Here is a 20,514-nt window from a genome sequence, read left to right as displayed (position 1 = left end):
TCCCCAGCTGTTGTTCTTTTCTACAAAGATAAAATAGAACTCTGTAATTCCTGTAATCAAAGAACATTTCTATAAACATTTTACTATTTGTCTTTCTAGTCTTCAATAAAATATGATAGTATTGTGTTATGACTACTCTTCTAAAACAAATTTAAAGGTTGTATAGTATTCCATTGTGTGAATATGTGTGTGTATACATATATAAAAAGCCAGTTCTCTTTTAGACATTTGTGTAGGTTTTTAAAGTTTTAAAAAATTGTGTTAAGTGATTCTTCAGTGCAGGTATCTTATTATAAACACCTCTCATTTCCTTAGGATAAATTCCTGAAAGTGAAATTATTGGGTCAAAGAGTATCTGTGTGATTTTAAAATTTTTGGCATGTTTTTAAAGGCTTTTGTTTCATATTGCCAAATATCCTCCATCAACAAGATAAAAGTCTCTCTTCCAGCACCCTTGCCAGCTTTTTTGTCATTAACTTAATAGGTGAAGAAAAGTCTTCTCATTGTTTTATTTCAAAATTCACTATTCGAGAAACTGAACACTTTGTCATATGTGTGTTAGTCCTTTTTATTTTATGACCTGCTGGTTTATTTCTTTTGTCCCTCTTCTTTTGTGGTATAAGTCTTAGATTGGCCACAGCTCTTTGTATAAGTAGGCTATTAATCCTTTTGTTGTTTAAGTTATAAGTATTTTTTTCTCCTGATTTTTAAATTGCTTTTGAGGGCTGTGTAATAAACTTGGTAGTGAGGGGAGAGATGTGTGTAATAAAACAGTCTCTTGCCTGAGATTATCACCCTCCTGTTGATAATTAGTGCAGTTAAGTTTCTGTCTGTGTTCTATTCATGAAGGCTCTCCCAACCCCATGTGGGAGAATGTTTTTTGTTTATAGTTATTTAAACATCACTATACTACTTTAGTTTTTACTTTTGACACTTAATTTTACTATTTTATTTAGAATTTATTTTAGTATAAGACTTTAGGTAGAGTTATTACTTTGTTACTCAAAAGTTAATTATCCTAGTACCATCAATTCCATAGTCCATTCTTAATTCACTGAGTTGAAACAACATCTTTATCATGACATTAAACACATCAATTTTGGAGTCTTTTCTGTTTCTTTCTTTCTTTCTTTCCTTTTTTAAAGAGAAAAGTAAAATGTTTATTGGAAAAGCAGAGCACGTGCGGAAAGATGCGTGGATGAACTCTGCGAGAGAGTCCTCTGTTTAATTCTTCCATATGTTATTTTAATTTTTCTTGCTAGCTTTTAAGATAACAATGCAATTTTAAGACAACATTTCTGCTGTACAGTTTCAGTGAAATAACTTCTTAAATATTAATCCTGTTGATCCATTTCTCATTATCATAAACATACAGTAGAAGCTGGGAAGGTATTTCATTCTTTTGTTTAAATGGTGTGTATGTTCTCATAGCTCCCTTCATTTGGTTATTGCTGTTTATTTTTTAGACTTTATAGTGAATTTGGTAAATTGAAGGGCAGTTTAACCAATGAAATCTTTCCAGTTTATATTAGCACTGTACCATTAAACCACGTCAAATTTAGTGATAAAAAATTTTCAGCTTTATGGTTACCTGGTTTTAAATGCATTGGACATAATTTTTCTTGTTAGGATAGTATATGGAATAGGAGAAGGTTCAAGATCAAAATGAAGGGTCAGCAGACTTTTTGGTAAAGCGCCAGATAGTAAATGTTTCAGTCTTTGGTTCGTATGTTCTGTGTTGGAAATACTCAACTTTGCCATCAGCACGAAAGCAACCACAGACAATTTACAAACAGTGGGTGTGGCTGTGTTCCAACAAACTATTTACAAAAACACGTAAGAGGGCCATAGATTGTATAGTTTGCTGGACTCTGGTATAATTCACTGGACAAAATTTCTTTTATCAGGATAGTATTTGGGATGGGATCTGGATCATTATTTTGTAGTTTCAGAAAGATGAAGGAAACCTTGTTTTCAATGTCCATATTGATCTAGAATACAGTCTCAAAGTTATTTTATTAAAACTCTGATACAGTGTTTTTCCTCACAAAACCAGTGGTACATCCCTTGCGCCGCCCCCCCCACTTCTTTTCAAAGATAAAGAAGAGAGTAAAGAATCAGCTGTTTGGTTTATGTTAATTTGTTTCTAACTTTTAAACACTGTAAAGGTCGTAATTTTTAAATGTTCATTGCAGTTTGGCTGTCTTAACAATGTCTTATATCATTCTTTGAGCCAAGTCCTAAGTACTCCTTGGTTTGTAGTACAAACTTAATGTGCAGTGTCTGCATATTGAGTTATGAGAAGTAAAGTTCCAGGGTTTATTTTTGCGAACCTCATAGTTAAGAGAAAACCTATATGTATACGCTGCCTTCTTTTTTTCCCCCCACTGTACGGAAATACTGTCCTCTTATATTGGGAACTCTCAGATATTATTACTTTAAGGGATGGGTGGCAGCAGTGGCAACAAACGGTGAAACTGTAGGTGTGAGCATGCGTACTTAAGATTAAGTTAATCTCATCTGCTTAATGGATTTTTGTAAAATCTTATAACTGTGACCTGATAAACTTTCCCTTCTATATCAAGGGACTTTGCTGCCCTCAGCTTTCTGTTCTATCCATTCTATGCGCAGGTGATTTTATATAAAAGGGAAAAATAGCTGTTTGATTCTGTTACAGGTATCATCATGTTGGTTGGCTGGTTACTAGGAAAAGATATCCTGGAAATGTTTACTATTAGTGTAAGGTAAGTTCTGATAGTTTGTTGATAATTTGAAGTCTCTTTTGGCCTCTCTTATTTCTTTGTTAGTCATAGCTTATGTTCCATTATGGAGGTATTATACGAGCACATAAGAGTATATTAACTCTACTTAAATAGTTCAGAATTCATATGTTGAAATGAGCTCCAGGAAAATGAAAACCTGTGTATATGCAGTGGAGAAACCCCACACTACATGTCTGGTATTATCAACCCAATATTGCTTTTTTATACTTAAATAGACAATTAAGGATTGCCAAACTGAAAACTAGGAGCATGAGAGAGAAAGACCACAATATAGAAATTGAATAATCCATCTCAGAGGAAAACCAAATATGCAAGAATTGACGAAAAATTAATAATAAACAGAAAGCGTTCATATTTTCAGAGATTTGTGAAGAAACTGCATTCATGATAGACAGATTGCTGTAGAAAAGGATCACAGAACCAAAATATATATTTTTAAGATATTAAGGTTATGATTGCTGGAATTAAAGATTCAGTTTAAAGGCTATAATATAAAGTCAAAGTGGTCTCCCCCAAAATAGAGTAAAAAGTCTAAAACAGAGAATGAGATAAAAGTGACAAAGAATAATTCAATAAATGCCATATCTAAGTAATAGAAGATTTAAAAAGAGGTAAGAAGAAATTATATAAGAAATGAAGCAAGACATGAATCTTTATAGATTGAAAGGATTCTCCAAATGCCAAGCAGGACGAAAAAAACTCCAACCCAGATAACATCACTGTGAGACTAAAGAAAACAGGTCAAGTCATCTGTACAGGAAGGAAAATTAGACTGGTATCATACTTCTCATTAGCAACTACAATTTCCACCACAGGGTCTTTTTAGGCTCTACTAAGATTTTCAACTCACGAGACTTTCATAGGTCATACTTGGTACCTGTGTCCTGAACACCACAGGGCAACGTCCTCTTCTGAGAAAGTTCCTACAGCAGTCCCTGTAGCAGTTCAGCTTAGGTACAAGCAGATGAGATGACCATGTAAGGGCAGGAGCTGTCCTGGGTTAAAATGCCTCATAATCCGCAGGAGCCAGCATCTCTGGAAATGTACACTTTCCAGGATGCCTGCAAGAAACATGCCCAGTTATGAGAGTCACCACACTCAGGAAACCCAAAGCTGTAGCTTTCTGTAAGATAATTATAATTCTCCCAGTCCATGGATAATTTATCGGTCAGGAGATCCTTTTTTCATAAGCAGTGTTGCCTAGCAACATAGTTGCTATACTGTCGTCACTAAGGGAACAGAGCTAGAGATTTATTTAACCAAATACAGAAGGGAAAAAGCATTTATTAAACCTTCATCCACAGCAACATTGGATTAAATTAGAAGACAGTGGGACCCCAGACCTTCCAAAAGGCAAGAAACTCCCCACATACCTGGGTAGGGCAAAGCGGAGAGATCCCCGCACAGAGGATCGGTGCCGAGCGGCACTCACCAGCCCGAGAGGCTTGTCTGCTCGCCCGCCGGGGCGGGTGGCGCTGGAAGCTGAGGCTCGGGCTTCGGTCAGAGCGCAGGGAGAGGACTGGGGCTGGCGGCGAGAACTCAGCCTGAAGGGGGCTAATGTGCCACAGCTAGCCGGCAGGGAGTCCGGGAAAACTCTGGAGCTGCCGAAGAGGCAAGAGACTTTTTCTTCCCTCTTGGTTTCCTGGTGCGCGAGGAGAGGGGATTAAGAGCGCTGCTTAAAGGAGCTCCACAGACGGGCGCGAGTCGCGACTGAAAGCGCGGAGCCCAGTGACGGGCGTGGGACGCTGGGGCTGCTGCTGCCGCCGCCAAGAAGCCTGTGTGCGAGCGCAGGTCACTGTCCACACCGCCGTTCTGGGAGCCTGTGCAGCCCGCCACTGCCGGGGTCCCGGGATCCAGGGGCGGCTTCCCTGGGAGAACGCACGGCGCGCCTCGGGCTGGTGCAACGTCACGCCGACCTCTGCCACTGCAGGCTCGCCCCGCACTCCGTGCCCCTCCCTCCCGCCCGGCCTGAGTGAGCCAGAGTCCCCGAAGAGGCTGCTCCTTTAACCCTGTCCTGTCTGAGCGAAGAACAGACGCCCTCCGGCGACCTACACGCAGAGGCGGGGCCAAATCCAAAGCTGAGACCCAGGAGCTGTGAGAACAAAGAAGAGAAAGGGAAACCTCTCCCAGCAGCCTCAGAAGCAGCGGATTAAAGCTCCACAATCAACTTCATGTACCCTGCATCTGTGGAATACATGAATAGACAACAAATCATCCCAAATTGAGGAGCCAGGAGTCAGTGCTGTGCCTCTGAGGTGGGAGAGCCAACTTCAGGACACTGGTCCACAAGAGACCTCCCAGCTCCACATAATATCAAACGGCGAAAATCTTCCAGAGATCTCCATCTCAACACCAGCACCCAGCTTCACTCAACGACCAGCAAGCTACAGTGCTGGACACCCTATGCCAAACAACTAGCAAGACAGGAACACAACACCACCCATTAGCAGAGAGGTGGCCTAAAATCATAAAAAGTCCACAGACACCCCAAAACACACCACCAGACGTGGATCTGCCCACCAGAAAGACAAGATCCAGCCTCACCCACCAGAATACAGGCACTAGTCCCCTCCACCAGGAAGCTTACACAACCCACTAAACCAACCTTAGCCACTGGAGACAGACACCAAAAACAATGGGAACTACGAACCTGCAGCCTGCAAAAAGGAGACCCCAAACACAGTAACAGAAGCAAAATGAGAAGACAGAAAAACACACAGCAGGAGAAGGAGCAAGATAAAAACCCACCAGACCTAACAAATAAAGAGGTAATAGGCAGTCTACCTGAAAAAGAATTCAGAATAATGATGGTAAAGATGATCCAAGATTCCATTTCCAAGATCCAAAATCTTGGAAATAGAATAGACAAAATGCAAGAAACAGTTAACAAGGACCTAGAAGAACTAAAGATGAATCAAGCATCGATTAAAAACACAATAAATGAAATAAAAAATACTCTAGATGGGATCAATAGCAGAATAACTGAGGCAGAAGAATGGATAAGTGAGGTGGAAGATAAAATAGTGGAAATAACTGCTGCAGAGCAAAATAAAGAAAAAAGAATGAAAAGAACAGAGGACAGTCTCAGAGACCTCGGGGACAACATTAAACGCACCAACATTCGAATTATAGGGGTTCCAGAAGAAGAGAAAAAGAAAGGGACTGAGAAAATATTTGAAGAGATTATAGTTGAAAACTTCCCTAATATGGGAAAGGAAATAGTTAATCAAGTCTAGGAGGCACAGAGAGTCCCATACAGAATAAATCCAAGGAGAAATAGGCCAAGAAACATATTAATCAAACTGTCAAAAATTAAACACCAAGAAATCATATTAAAAGCAGCAAGGCAAAAACAACAAATAACACACAAGGGAATCCCCATCAGGATAAGAGCTGATCTCTCAGCAGAAACTCTACAAGCCAGAAGGGAGTGGCAGGACATAATTAAAGTGATGAAGGAGAAAAACCTGCAACCAAGATTACTCTACCCAGCAAGGATCTCATTCAGATTTGATGGAGAAATTAAAATGTTTACAGACAAGCAAAAGCTGAGAGAGTTCAGTACCACCAAACAAGCTTTACAACAAATGCTAAAGGAACTTCTCTAGGCAAGAAACACAACAGAAGGAAAAGACCTACAATAACAAACCCCAAACAATTAAGAAAATGGGAATAGGAACATACATATCGGTAATTACCTTAAATGTAAATGGGCTAAATGCTCCCACCAAAAGACACAGATTGGCTGAATGGATACAAAAACAAGACCCATATATATGCTGTCTACAAGAGACCCACTTCAGACCTAGAGACACATACAGACTGAAAGTAAGGGGATGGAAAAAGATATTCCATGCAAATGGAAATCAAAAGAAAGCTGGAGTAGCAATTCTCATATCAGACAAAATAGACTTTAAAATAAAGACTACTAGAAGAGACAAAGAAGGACACTACATAATGATCAAGGGATCGATCCAAGAAGAAGATATAACAATTGTAAATATTTATGCACCCAACATAGGAACACCTCAATACATAAGGCAAATACTAACAGCCATAAAAGGGGAAATCGACAGTAACACAATCATAGTAGGGGACTTTAACACCCCACTTTCACCAATGGACAGATCATCCAAAATGAAAATAAATAAGGAAACACAAGCTTTAAATGATACATTAAACAAGATGGACTTAATTGATATTTATAGGACATTCCATCCAACAACAACAGAATACACATTTTTCTCAAGTGCTCATGGAACATTCTCCAGGATCATATCTTGGGTCACAAATCAAGCCTTGGTAAATTTAAGAAAATTGAAATTGTATGAAGTATCTTTTCCGACCACAATGCTATGAGACTAGATATCAATTACAGGAAAAGAGCTGTAAAAAATACAAACACATGGAGACTAAACAATACACTACTTAATAACGAAGTGATCACTGAAGAAATCAAAGAGGAAATTAAAAAATACCTAGAAACAAATGACAGTGGAGAACCGACCCAAAACCTATGGGATGCAGCAAAAGCAGTTCTAAGAGGGAAGTTTATAGCAATACAATCCCACCTTAAGAAACAGGAAACATCTCAAATAAACAACCTAACCTTGCACCCAAAGCAATTAGAGAAAGAAGAACAAAAACATCCCAAAGTTAGCAGAAGGAAAGAAATCATAAAAATCAGATCAGAAATAAATGAAAAAGAAATGAAGGAAACGATGGCAAAGATCAATAAAACTAAAAGCTGGTTCTTTGAGAAGATAAACAAAATTGATAAACCATTAGCCAGACTCATCAAGAAATAAAGGGAGAAGACTCAAATCAATAGAATTAGAAATGAAAAAGGAGAAGTAACAACTGACACTGCAGAAATACAAAAGATCATGAGAGATTACTATAAGCAACTCTATGCCAATAAAATGGACAACCTGGAAGAAATGGACAAATTCTTAGAAATGCACAACCTGCCATGACTGAATCAGGAAGAAATAAAAAATATGAACAGACCAATCACAAGCACTGAAATTGAAACTGTGATTAAAAATCTTCCAACAAACAAAAGCCCAAGACCAGATGGCTTCACAGGCGAATTCTATCAAGCATTTAGAGAAGAGCTAACACCTATCCTTCTCAAACTCTTCCAAAATATAGCAGAGGGAGGAACACTCCCAAACTCATTCTATGAGGCAAGCATCACCCTGATACCAAAACCAGACAAAGATGTCACAAAGAAAGAAAACTACAGGCCAATATCACTGATGAACATAGATGCAAAAATCCTCAACAAAATACTAGCAAACAGAATCCAACAGCACATTAAAAGGATCATACACCATGATGAAGTGGGGTTTATTCCAGGAATGCAAGGATTCTTCAATATACGCAAATCAATCAACGTGATACACCATATTAACAAATTGAAGGAGAAAAACCATATGATCATCTCAATAGACACAGAGAAAGCTTTCGACAAAATTCAGCATCCATTTATGATAAAAACCCTGCAGAAAGTAGGCATAGAGGGAACTTTCCTCAACATAATAAAGGCCATATACGACAAACCCAAAGCCAGCATCGTCCTCAATGGTGAAAAACTGAAACCATTTCCACTAAGATCAGGAACAAGACAAGGTTGCCCACTCTCACCACTCTTATTCAACCTAGTTTTGGAAGTTTTAGCCACAGCAATCAGAGAAGAAAAGGAAATAAAAGGAATCTAAATTGGAAAAGAAGAAGTAAAGCTGTCACTGTTTGCAGATGACATGATACTATACATAGAGAATCCTAAAGATGCTACCAGAAAACTACTAGAGTTAATCAATGAATTTGGTAAAGTTGCAGGATACAAAATTAATGCACAGAAATCTCGGGCATTCCTATATACTAATGATGAAAAATCTGAAAATGAAATCAAGAAAACACTCCCATTTACCATTTCAAGAAAAAGAATAAAATATCTAGGGATAAACCTACCTAAGGAGACAAAAGACCTGTATGCAGAAAATTATAAGACACTGATGAAAGAAATTAAAGATGATACAAATAGATGGAGAGATGTACCATGTTCTTGGATTGGAAGAATCAACATTGTGAAAATGACTCTACTACCCAAAGCAATCTACGGATTCAATGTAATCCCTATCAAACTACCACTGGCATTTTTCACAGAACTAGAACAAAAAATTTCACAATTTGTATGGAAACACAAAAGACCCCAAATAGCCAAAGCAATCTTGAGAACGAAAAATGGAGCTGTAGGAATCAGGCTCCCTGACTTCAGACCATACTACAAAGCTACAGTAATCAAGACAGTATGGTACTGGCACAAAAACAGAAAGATAGATCAATGGAACAGGATAGAAAGCCCAGAGATAAACCCACGGACATATGGTCACCTTATCTTTGATAAAGGAGGCAGGAATGTACAGTGGAGAAAGGACAGTCTCTTCAATAAGTGGTCCTGGGAAAACTGGATAGGGACATGTAAAAGTATGAGGTTAGATCACTCCCTAACACCATACACAAAAATAAGCTCAAAATGGATTAAAGACCTAAATGTAAGGCCAGACACTGTCAAACTCTTAGAGGAAAACTTAGGCAGAACACTCATGACATAAATCACAGCAAGATCCTTTTTGACCCACCTCCTAGAGAAATGGAAATAAAGACAAAAATAAACACATGGGACCTAATGAAACTTCAAAGCTTTTGCACAGCAAAGGAAACCATAAACAAGTCCAAAAGACAACCCTCAGAATGGGAGAAAATATTTGCAAATGAAGCAACTGACAAAGGATTAATCTCCAAAATTTATAAGCAGCTCATGCAGCTCAATAACAAAAAAACAAACAACCCAATCCAAAAATGGGCAGAAGACCTAAATAGACATTTATCCATAGAAGATATACAGACTGCCAACAAACACATGAAAGGATGCTCAACATCTTTACTCATTAGAGAAATGCAAATCAAAACTACAATGAGATATCATCTCACACCAGTCAGAATGGCCATCATCAAAAAATCTAGAAACAATAAATGCTGGCGAGGGTGTGGAAAAAAGGGAACACTCTTGCACTGCTGGTGGGAATGTGAATTGGTACAGCCACTATGGAGAACGGTATGGAGGTTCCTTATAAAACTACAAATAGAACTACCATATGACCCAGCAATCCCACTACTGGGTATATACCCTGAGAAAACCATAATTCAAAAAGAGACATGTACCAAAATGTTCATAGCAGCCCTATTTACAATAGCCCAGAGATGGAAGCAACCTAAGTGTCCATCATCGGATGAATGGGTAAAGAAGATGTGGCACATATATACAATGGAATATTACTCAGCCATAAAAAGAAATGAAATTGAGCTATTTGTAATGAGGTGGATGGACCTAGAGTCTGTCATACAGAGTGAAGTAAGTCAGAAAGAGAAAGACAAATACTGTATGCTGACACATATATATGGAATTTAAGGAAAAAAAATGTCCTGAAGAACATAGGGGTACGACAGGAATAAAGACACAGACCTACTAGAGCATGGACTTGAGGATATGGGGAGGGGGAAGGGTAAGCTGTGACAAAGTGAAAGAGCGGCATGGAAATATATACACTACCAAACGTAAGGTAGATAGCTAGTGGGAAGCAGCCGCATAGCACAGGGAGATCAGCTTGGTGCTTTGTGACCGCCTGGAGGGGTGGGATAGGGAGGGTGGGAGGGAGACGCAAAAGGGAGGGGATATGGGAACATATGTATATGTATAACTGATTAAATTTGTTATAAAGCAAAAAAAAAAAAAAGACAGTGGGGCAGTACAATTAAAGTATGGGGGGAAATGATTTTAAATCTATAAATCTAGGTCTAGCCAAAGTATCAATTTAGGTAATTACAGATGGATAAGCAAGTAATCAGAAAATTTATCCCTTACCTATTCTTGTATGAATTCCAGCAAAACAAGGGTGAAAGAAAGGAAGATGATGTTGTGTAGGGTGTAAGAAAAAGTAGAACTCAGTTAGTCCTCTAAGGAAAAGAAACCCTGGATGACAGCTCTGTAATAGGCCTAGCAAGTAATAGTTCAAGTTTCAGAATAAAAACCAATGGATTGGGGCTTTCCTGGTGGCGCAGTGGTTGAGAGTCTGCCTGCCAATGCAGGGGACACGGGTTCGTGCCCTGGTCCAGGAAGATCCCACATGCCGTGGAGCAGCTGGGCCCGTGAGCCATGGCCGCTGAGCCTGTGCGTCCGGAGCCTGTGCTCCGCAATGGGAGAGGCCACAACAGTGAGAGGCCCGTGTACCACAAAAAGAAAAAAAAAAAGAAGGAAGAAAGAGAAAAGAAACCAATGGATTAAAAAAAAGTCAAGTGGAGTACAAGGAATAAGTAGGATGAATAAGAAGTTAAAAGATGTTTGTGATATAGTGAAGGACTATAGTGTGTCCTTGGAGGAGCAAAAATAGAACTTGAAACTCTTGTCTTAAATATGTGTAAAGGAGACTTGGGTTAAATATGAAATGAATTTAAAATGGGGCATGAATTTTATTAACCGTTGGCATATTATTATCTATTGGACTCATATGTTTTTGAGTATTTTTTTGGAGCAGTTCTGACTATTTGTGAAGATTAATACCTCATGACTTTTATTCCTACCTCAGGATCTTCCAAAGGACCAAATATTTAGGAATGTTTTAATAAAATAAAACTCATTCTAATTTGCAATAACCATATGGGTCTGCTGTACATTTATATGTGCTAAAATACATGTGGGATCTTTAGTGAACTTATTTTTCCTGCGTTTTGAAACATCTTGGCTATTTTATTCCCCTAGCAAGTATTTTAACAATTATTTCCAACTGTGCTAAAAATGAGTAAAACAATGAGAAAGCAGAAGGATAAGTAGCTTATAAGGCTACTCTAATAATAAATAAATCATTATTATTCTGTTATCCTTTAATTTTCTTATTATGTTTCCCAAAGCATTACATTATCATTTAAAAAGGTATAAAAAAAGTCTGGAGACAAAATCTTGGTAGTTTTTTTTTTTTTTTGCATTCATTAAACAAAATTGAGAAATTAAGAATTTTTAATTTTTTTTACCATAATGGCAAAGAAGAATTGACATAAGAATTTTCATAATTATTAGACAAACCAGAAGATGATTGCAAAGAGACAACCACTGTAGGCTCTAATGATGAAGGTGAAATTGAATCATATATGTGTAATCTCAACACTGAATCCTTGGATGATGGTCCTCTAGATTTTCTCAAACTCTTGAATTTTAATGAGTGAACTGGGTTTTTATTTTTATTTTTTTGCCTGTGCTGCGTGGCTTGTGGGATCTTAGTTCCCTGACCAGGTATTGAACCAGGGCCTTTGGCAGTGAAAGCGCCGAGTCCTAACCAGTGGACTGCCAGGGAATTCCCTGAACTGTTTATTTTTAAAGATGAAAAGGGAAGGAGAGGCATTCTCTTATAGTTAGTCATTCTACAGCAAGGAATTTATCATGCAGTATTGGATTACTGAGAAGATGACTGTCCTAAAAGTTACAGACCATTAACATTTTCAGAAGTGTTGCATTTTTTTTTTTTTTTTTTTTTTTTTTTTTCGGTATGCGGGCCTCTCACTGTTGTGGCCTCCCCCGTTGTGGAGCACAGGCTCCGGACGCGCAGGCTCCGGACGCGCAGGCTCAGCGGCCACGGCTCACGGGCCCAGCCGCTCCGCGGCACATGGGATCCTCCCAGACCGGGGCACGAACCCGTATCCCCTGCATCGGCAGGCGGACTCTCAACCACTTGCGCCACCAGGGAGGCCCAGAAGTGTTGCATTTTGAAGAGACAAATGCAAAAAGAAGAACCAGAATTGATAAAGCTAAAACTTGTTAGAAATGGTTTCTGAATTTGAAATCACTGTTTTAAAAGGTGAATATGTTCCAGGTTTATTCATGACAGTTGAGCAGTTGCATTCAAAGGGCATTGTCCATTTCAGATATATATACTTTCAAATCCAGGAATATAGTTTGGGGTTAAAATTTAAATGAAAATTTCTATTGAATTTTTTCACAATCCATTTTATTCCTCTGTAAGTTATTTATAAAATGATTTAAATGTAAAAGGAATGAGAAGGTCCATTGGATCTAGATTATATTGTAGAAACTGGGCAGTAGAGGGAGTTCAGGGAGCATTGTTAGAATGAAGGATACGCATGCACCTGTCCTTATCTGTAGCAGAATCAGGAGATATGGAATGGGACAAAAGTAGAGATTTAATTTGAGGTGGTTTTTCTTTTTTAGTATTACGAAGGGAAATAGTGAAGTAATTAATTTTTTTGTTGCGATAAAATGCACATACCATAAAACTTTCCATTTTAAAGTATACAGTTCAGTGGAGTTAAATACATTCATAATGTTACCACCATCACCACCATCTAGTGTCAGAACTTTCTCATCACCCCCAAAAGAAAACGCTGTGCCCATTTTACAGTCATTCCCCATTCTTCCCTCTCCCTACCAGCTGGTGACCACTAAACTGCTTTCTGTCTCTTTGGATCTGCTTATTCTTGATATCTCATATAAGTGAAATCATGCAACATGTGTCTTGCTGCTTTCAGTTAGCATGATGTTTTCCAGGTTTTTCCATTCATAGCATGAATCAGTACTTCATTCTGTTTTATGGCTGAATAGTACTCCCTTGTATGGGCACACCACAGTTTCCCATTCATCAGTTGATGAACATTTGGGCTCTTTCCATCTTTTGGCTATTGTGAATAATGCTGCTATGAACATTCATGTACAAGTTTTTGTCTGAACACCTGTTATTGTCTATATTTATAGATGAGAAACTAAACTACAGAGGTGGAGGCATAATAGCTTGAGGTCACACAGGTGAAAATTGAACCTGTGGGTACAAATCTAGGCAGTCTGATGTCAGAACCTATATTCTTTAACCACTGTGCTTAACCTGGTAGCTAGTAGGTGTCCAATAAATGTTAATCAGTTTTCCCTCATTTTGAGGCCTTTTTTGGGTTTGACAGCAACAATTTTACATTTTTAACCTCTACTTTAAGTAACAGCCAATTGAAATTATTGCTATGGATACTACTGAATTTATACTTCAATGCTATATCTTTACTGGTTACAGTTTGGCTGTAGCAGCAATTCCTGAAGGTCTTCCCATTGTGGTCACAGTGACTCTAGCCCTTGGTGTTATGAGAATGGTGAAGAAAAGGGCCATTGTGAAAAAACTACCTATTGTTGAAACTCTGGGTAAGTCTCCGGTTAGAGCATGCTTATCCATTGACATGATAGTTTACATCAACAGGGGTCTTTGGGTTTTACAGTTTTTGTCTTAGAGCAGTCCCCAGCCTTTTTGGTACCAGGGACCAATTTCACGGAAGACAGTTTTGCCACAGACGGGGGGAGGGTGGTGGTGGTTCAGGCGGTAACACGAGCGATGGGGAGCAGCAGATGAAGCTTCGCTCGTTCACCCGCCGCTCACCTCCTGCTGTGCGGCCCTGTTCTTAACAGGCCGCGGACTGGTACTGGTCTGGCCTGGGGGTTGGAGACCCCTGTCTTAGAGGTTTACATGGTGGTGTCTGGCTTGTAGCAATGTTGAGTATGGTTTTTTTTTTTTTTTTTTTTTTTTTTTTTTGCGGTATGCGGGCCTCTCACTGTTGTGGCCTCCCCCGTTGCGGAGCACAGGCTCCGGACGCGCAGGCTCCGGACGCGCAGGCTCAGCGGCCATGGCTCACGGGCCCAGCCGCTCCGCGGCATATGGGATCCTCCCAGACCGGGGCACGAACCCGTATCCCCTGCATCGGCAGGCGGACTCTCAACCACTTGCGCCACCAGGGAGGCCCTTGAGTATGGTTTTAACAACCAAAAAAAGGTCATTAAAAATTCATATTACTCAGGTCAGGGAGCTTTAAATCTTTCTGCATCATGGACTGTTCTAATGCTTAAATCATGTAAAAAAAAAAGTAACAAATGAAACCATAGAGTGACAGAGAAATGTTTTCTTTTGACATCTCAAGGAAGATAATTGATAATTATAGATCCTAAAGTGTCATTCTTGAGTTGAATTTATTAAGAACAGTAGCATACAGTAATTATATTGCTGTAACATAATTTTATGTGTGATATGAAAATTGTGGTAACTTTATGTATGTCATGAAACTTCTTTTTATTTAGGAATTCAAAAATGTTGAATTTAACTTCTAGTTTGCATTTTAATATTGAGAAGGCAAAAATTCCTTAAAATAATGGCTGAAAAAATTATATGGATTTATATTAAGGTAACCTTGAAACTTTCTAGAAAATGTATAAAGTCACTACATAAAGCTATTATCAAGTAGCTTTGTAGAAATTCAACTGGAAATAAAAAGTCAGCATTTATCAGTATCTAATTAATTTTAATTCTAGAAACTGTTCATACCTCATGATGAAGTAAGCACAGGAGAGAAAACAACCTAAAATTATCCATGAGCTTGATATGTACAAAATTTCATAGAAGCAGGGCAGGTTTCCAGACTCTTTGATTTGTTTTTAATGTGAACTTGCATTTTTCTTTGACTCTTGGTGACTTGTGATTTATTCTTTAGGCTGCTGTAATGTGATTTGTTCAGATAAAACTGGAACCCTGACAAAGAATGAAATGACTGTTACCCACGTATTTACTTCGGATGGCCTGCATGCTGAGGTACTCTATAGATTTTTTTTTTTTTAACAGCAGAATTCCCTTTCAGAAGTTTTGGTGTTTAGCGTTCCTAACCATTCTAGTGTCTTTAGAAGGGCTGCAAGTTAGCAGCTGAGCTTTTCTGTCCTGCGTGATTCTCCCAAGTCTTGATCCCGCTCCAGTTGTGCAGTCCAGAAACGTTGATCCCCCTTGACACCTCTCTTTCTGTCTCCCCTACATCCATCTATTACCAGACTCTGGATGCCTAAATGAAGATGTTTCAGTGGCTTCCCATTGTGACCAGGGTCCTGAAATGGGGCTGCTCACAGCCCTATGTGTTCTGTCCCTTGTTTCCTTCCTCAGCCTGTATCTCTCCTTTGCTCGCCATACCCCCAATACATTGACTTTATGGTTCTTTCAGTGTGACAAACTTCCTCCTACTAAAGGACCTTTGCTGCTGTTGTCACTACTTAGGACAGTCTAATGCCTCTTCAACCTTTGCACCTCATTTCCAACCCACTTCTTCAGAAAAGCTTTGCTGACCACCCAGAACTCACCCCGTGTTACACCTTTTCATAGTTCCATACCTCTTAGTTCAGGTGAAATCCTCTGTCCCTCCTCCCATGATACTCTTAAGTATTGGGTTGGCCAAAAAGTGCCTTTGGTTATTAAGTAAAAATAAAAGACACATTTTTCATTTTTACCAAGAACTTTATTGAACAACGTATTCACCCTTTTGCTCCACTACCTTCTGCCATTTTTCAGGCAACTTCATAATTCCATCTTCCCAAAACATTTTATCTTTTTGAGCAAATAACTGTCCCAGGTGCCTTTTTTTTTTTTTTTTTTTTTTTGCAGTATGCGGGCCTCTCACTGTTGTGGCCTCTCCCATTGCAGAGCACAAGCTCCGGACGCGCAGGCTCAGTGGCCATGGCTCACGGGCCTAGCCGCTCCGTGGCATGTGGGATCTTCCCGGACTGGGGCACGAACCCGTGTCCCCTGCATCGGCAGGCAGACTCTCAACCACTGCGCCACCAGGGAAGCCCCCAGGTGCCTTTTACAGTCTTCAGGGAATTGAGATTTTTTTCCATTAAGGTAATTTTGTAAAGACTTTAATAAATGGAAATCCGAAGGTGCAATGTCTGGTGAATACAGTGGATGAATCAGAACTTCCCAGCCAAGCGGTAAAAGTTTTTGCCTGGTCATCAAAGAAACATGAGGTCTTGCATTATCCTGATGGAAGATTATGCGTTTTCTGTTGAGTAGTTCTGGACACTTTTCATCGAGTGCTGCTTTCAGTTGGTCTAATTGAGAGCAGTACTTGTTGGAATTAATCGTTTGGTTTTCCAGAAGGAGCTCATGGTAGAGGACTCCCTTCCAATCCCACCATATATACAACATCACTTTCTTTGGATGAAGCGGCCTTTGGTGTGGTTGGTGGTGGTTCATTTCACTTGCCCCACAATCTCTTCCATTCCACACTGTTGTACAGTATCCACTTTTTGTTGTCCGTCACAATTTGTTTTAAAAACGGAATGTTTTCTTTATAAGTAGAGAATCACCTGTGAAAATACGGTCAAGAAGGTTTTTTCCGCTTAACCTGTGTGGAACCCAAACATCAAAGCAATCAACATAACCAAGCTGGTGCAAATGATTTTCAACGCTTGACTTGGATAGTTTGAGTATGTCGGTGATCTCCTGCGTGGTATAATGTTGATTTTTCTCAGTTAATGTCTCGACTTGGTCACTATCAACTTCACCTGGTCTACCCGACAGTGGAGCATCATCCAGTGAAAAATCTCCAGCACGAAATTTTGCAAACCACTTTTGACATGTTTGATCAGTCACAGCACCTTCTCCATACACTGCACAAATCTTTTTTTGCATTTCGGTTGCGTTTTTACCTTTCTTGAAATAATAAAACATGATATACTGAAAATGTTTCTTTTTTCCTTCAATCTTCAGTATTAAAATGGCTACACAAAAATTCACCAATTTTGATAAGCCTTATTTTAAACGCACGCTGGTATAACAGCTATCACATACAATCTAACAGAATTGTTTTGAATGAAGTTAAAGACAAATAAGTGCTACTAGAGCCATCTAAGGGAAAAAACTGAACGAACCTTTCGGCCAACCCAACATAATAGAGCAGGAACTCTGTTGCCCAGCCCAGTGTCTGCCTTATACTGGTAAATACTTGTCGAAAGAATAAATGAATGGATGAATTAATCTACTTTAAAAATTATACATTGGCAGCCCCTGAAGTGCATGTCAGTGCATGTGCGTTGGTTAATTTTGAAGCTGGGTGAGGACACATTCCAATCTCTGGATTGGGATTGGACCTTGTGGGATTTCTGGCTGGAATTTTCATTAACATTATTCATGATGGGAACAGTATTTAAAAATGTATTTATAGCCAATTGTCTGAGCAAAGGAAGCATTTCACAAATTGACAGAAGTTGTACTTAGGTCTATTTAATTCCATTTTACTAGGTCTTAAAATGAGACTGTTGATATTTATGGTGTTAGATTTGGTTAAGGATACCCAGTGCTGTGTTGAACGTGCCTTTTCTGGATGACTCAGAAGGGTCATTGGGGTTACATGTGTTTATATTATATGGTCCAGGTATGAAAGGTAAGATACAGGTTTCTCTTTTGTTTTAAGCCCATAATTTTATATGACAAACATTAACTGTTTGTTAATTCCTCTAAACTGTCCTATTTTTATTGTGATATTTAACTTTTATGTGGCTTGGCTTGTTCTAGCTGTATAGGATAAGTATCTGACTTGTCTCTGATTTTAAAAATTTGCATGTAATATATACTATGTTAAAGTAGTTTGTAAGTGCTAGGGTAAATCACTTGTCTCTGAGCCTGCATATTTGCAAAAAGAATTCTACTTTTGTCTAGGTCACAAGTTTGTCATGAATGTTAGATGTGGTAATAGATTTGAATGCTTTGCAAATTGTAATGTTACATAAATGTAATGTTATATAAATTTAAGTTCACTCTTATATAGAGATTTTCATGGTTTATTTATCCTTTTTATAGTATATTGTAAGTAGACGCAATATAAGATTATATTAATTATATTAACAATTACGTTGTTTCTATTTACAATATACTATGCATTATAATTATTAATTAGCATAATTAGTAGTTAATTATTAGCATAATTAACTGTAGGTTTACCATTGTGGTGAAAATTACTATCTATATTCTTTTATTAATGTTGTTTTAGACAAATCTAAATGCTTTTCTAGGTGTACTCACTAACAGTGTCATGATGTATAAAATGAAATGAACGCAACTCATAGCTTTTGGTTTTCGTAAGTATTGTCACTGTCTGCTGGTATTATGACTCTACTTTCCTTAGGTTACTGGAGTTGGCTACAATCCATTTGGGGAAGTGATTGTTGGTGGTGATGTTGTTCATGGATTCTATAACCCATCTGTTAGCAGAATTGTCGAGGTAAGTACTGCATTCTCTAAGAAAGTGGCTCTCTTCATGATGACTTAGGATGCAGTGACGGGTTCATAGTTTATGTGTATTTCTCTTAGGCGGGCTGTGTGTGCAATGATGCTGTAATTAGAAACAACACTCTAATGGGGAAACCAACAGAAGGAGCCTTAATTGCTCTTGCAATGAAGGTATGTGCCTGGTCTTCTCTCTTCTTTGACATATGAAAATATCACCCTCACAAGAGAATGTAAAGCCATAAATTTCAGTATTACTGGCTTTTAGGTGTAGAGTGAAGAAGATTCACATTAGAGTGAAGAAGAATGACATTATTTCATAGTTTTTATTGCCTTTTGGAAACCAATTTTATTCTTCCTGGAAATACAGAGCATAGAGGTTTTTCACTATAACTTTATATCTCCTACATGCAGCATACAAACTAATGACCAGTGACGGTTTTGTTCTTATGAAGTAATGTTCTTGTCTTCCATAATATTCAGTGTAGTGTGAAAAGCTGTATAAATGTGCGTAATTGCTGATAAATGCCAATTTTCAAATGCGTAAGAGGCAGCATTCTTTAGTATTTCCACATGAAGGTATTAAGGCCAGCATGAGAAGTCAGCTTTTCTTTTTCCAGTCTTCCATTTCCTTTCCTTCCCCTTCCTCATTATCAGTTTCTTACAATGAGTGTAGAGTTAGAGTTTGTGTTGGGGAGAAGGGGTGCTGCTCTCAGTGACCCTTTTATCTGTCCCAATTGATCTCCTCTTCTAAGTCCTACAGTTGATTAAATGAGAAACCTAAAAGCCCAACCTGGCATTCCCATAACAAAAATAAACCTACTTATAAGAGCAGTCTTAGGAAACTTGGAGACTTACATAAAACAGGATGCCTCTAAATGAGGTTGCTTGAATTGAGATTCAATATAGAAATGTAGGTTGTTGTAACATTTAACTTGATAAAGTAAAATTGGTATTTCTGTAATATATATATTATTTCTGTTTCCTTAACAGAAAGTCTCATTCCTTTATCATTTGTTCTCCTTGTAACTAAAACAGCATAGTATAGCTTTTTAAAAGATATTCAAAAGTTAAATAACTTAACAAGTATTTATTGTGTTATATTTAACTTTTTCTCTTTGAGAAACAAAGTGTGTGAAACCACCTCTTTATGTGTGGGGACCTCACAATTTAGGTAGGGAGTTAATAGTGACATGCTTGGAACAAATAAAAGGCAGACCAAGGTAGTAGACAGTCTTAACATCAAGCCGTATGTAAGAAGAGTGCACATTTGGACTTGGGACCTGGACTTCGAAGGGGAGGAAGGGTTTAGATGGGGGTGGGGGGATAAGCTAGGGAAAGAGCAAGAATAAAAGCACAGAGAAATAAAAAAGCATGGACTGGATTGTGGCTTATGAATTGGTTAACCCGGATGAAGTGAACAGTTTGAGTGGCTCCGAGGGTGGTTAAGTAGCCTGGGTCGGGGGTTACTGGAGGATTTTTGAAAGCTAGGAAGGAGAGTCTGAACACGTTTCAGTAGACAGTAAAAAGCAATAAGCCAGGTTTTTGAATAGTTTAGAGAATATTTTTGAATATTTGGTGGGAAA

The 20,514-nt window shown here is 38.5% G+C and overlaps 1 protein-coding gene across 4 annotated transcripts in view; it reads left to right on the top strand.

The window, feature by feature from the left end:
* The window catches only part of ATP2C1 (ATPase secretory pathway Ca2+ transporting 1), a 110,947-nt gene that overhangs the window by 63,222 nt on the left and 27,211 nt on the right, over positions 1-20,514 (top strand). For all 4 annotated transcript variants that reach the window (XM_060099034.1, XM_060099033.1, XM_060099031.1 and 1 more), the window contains 5 exons: positions 2,678-2,744; positions 13,916-14,040; positions 15,375-15,472; positions 18,828-18,923; positions 19,013-19,102. In XM_060099034.1, coding sequence (XP_059955017.1) covers positions 2,678-2,744; positions 13,916-14,040; positions 15,375-15,472; positions 18,828-18,923; positions 19,013-19,102 — 476 coding nt within the window. The remainder of the gene's footprint in view (positions 1-2,677; positions 2,745-13,915; positions 14,041-15,374; positions 15,473-18,827; positions 18,924-19,012; positions 19,103-20,514) is intronic.

The sequence above is a fragment of the Mesoplodon densirostris genome, chromosome 5 (genome assembly GCF_025265405.1).
Source record: "Mesoplodon densirostris isolate mMesDen1 chromosome 5, mMesDen1 primary haplotype, whole genome shotgun sequence".
Classification (NCBI taxonomy): Eukaryota; Metazoa; Chordata; class Mammalia; order Artiodactyla; family Ziphiidae; genus Mesoplodon; species Mesoplodon densirostris.
Note: the sequence above shows the minus strand (reverse complement) of the source record. Positions and strands in the feature narration are given on the sequence as shown.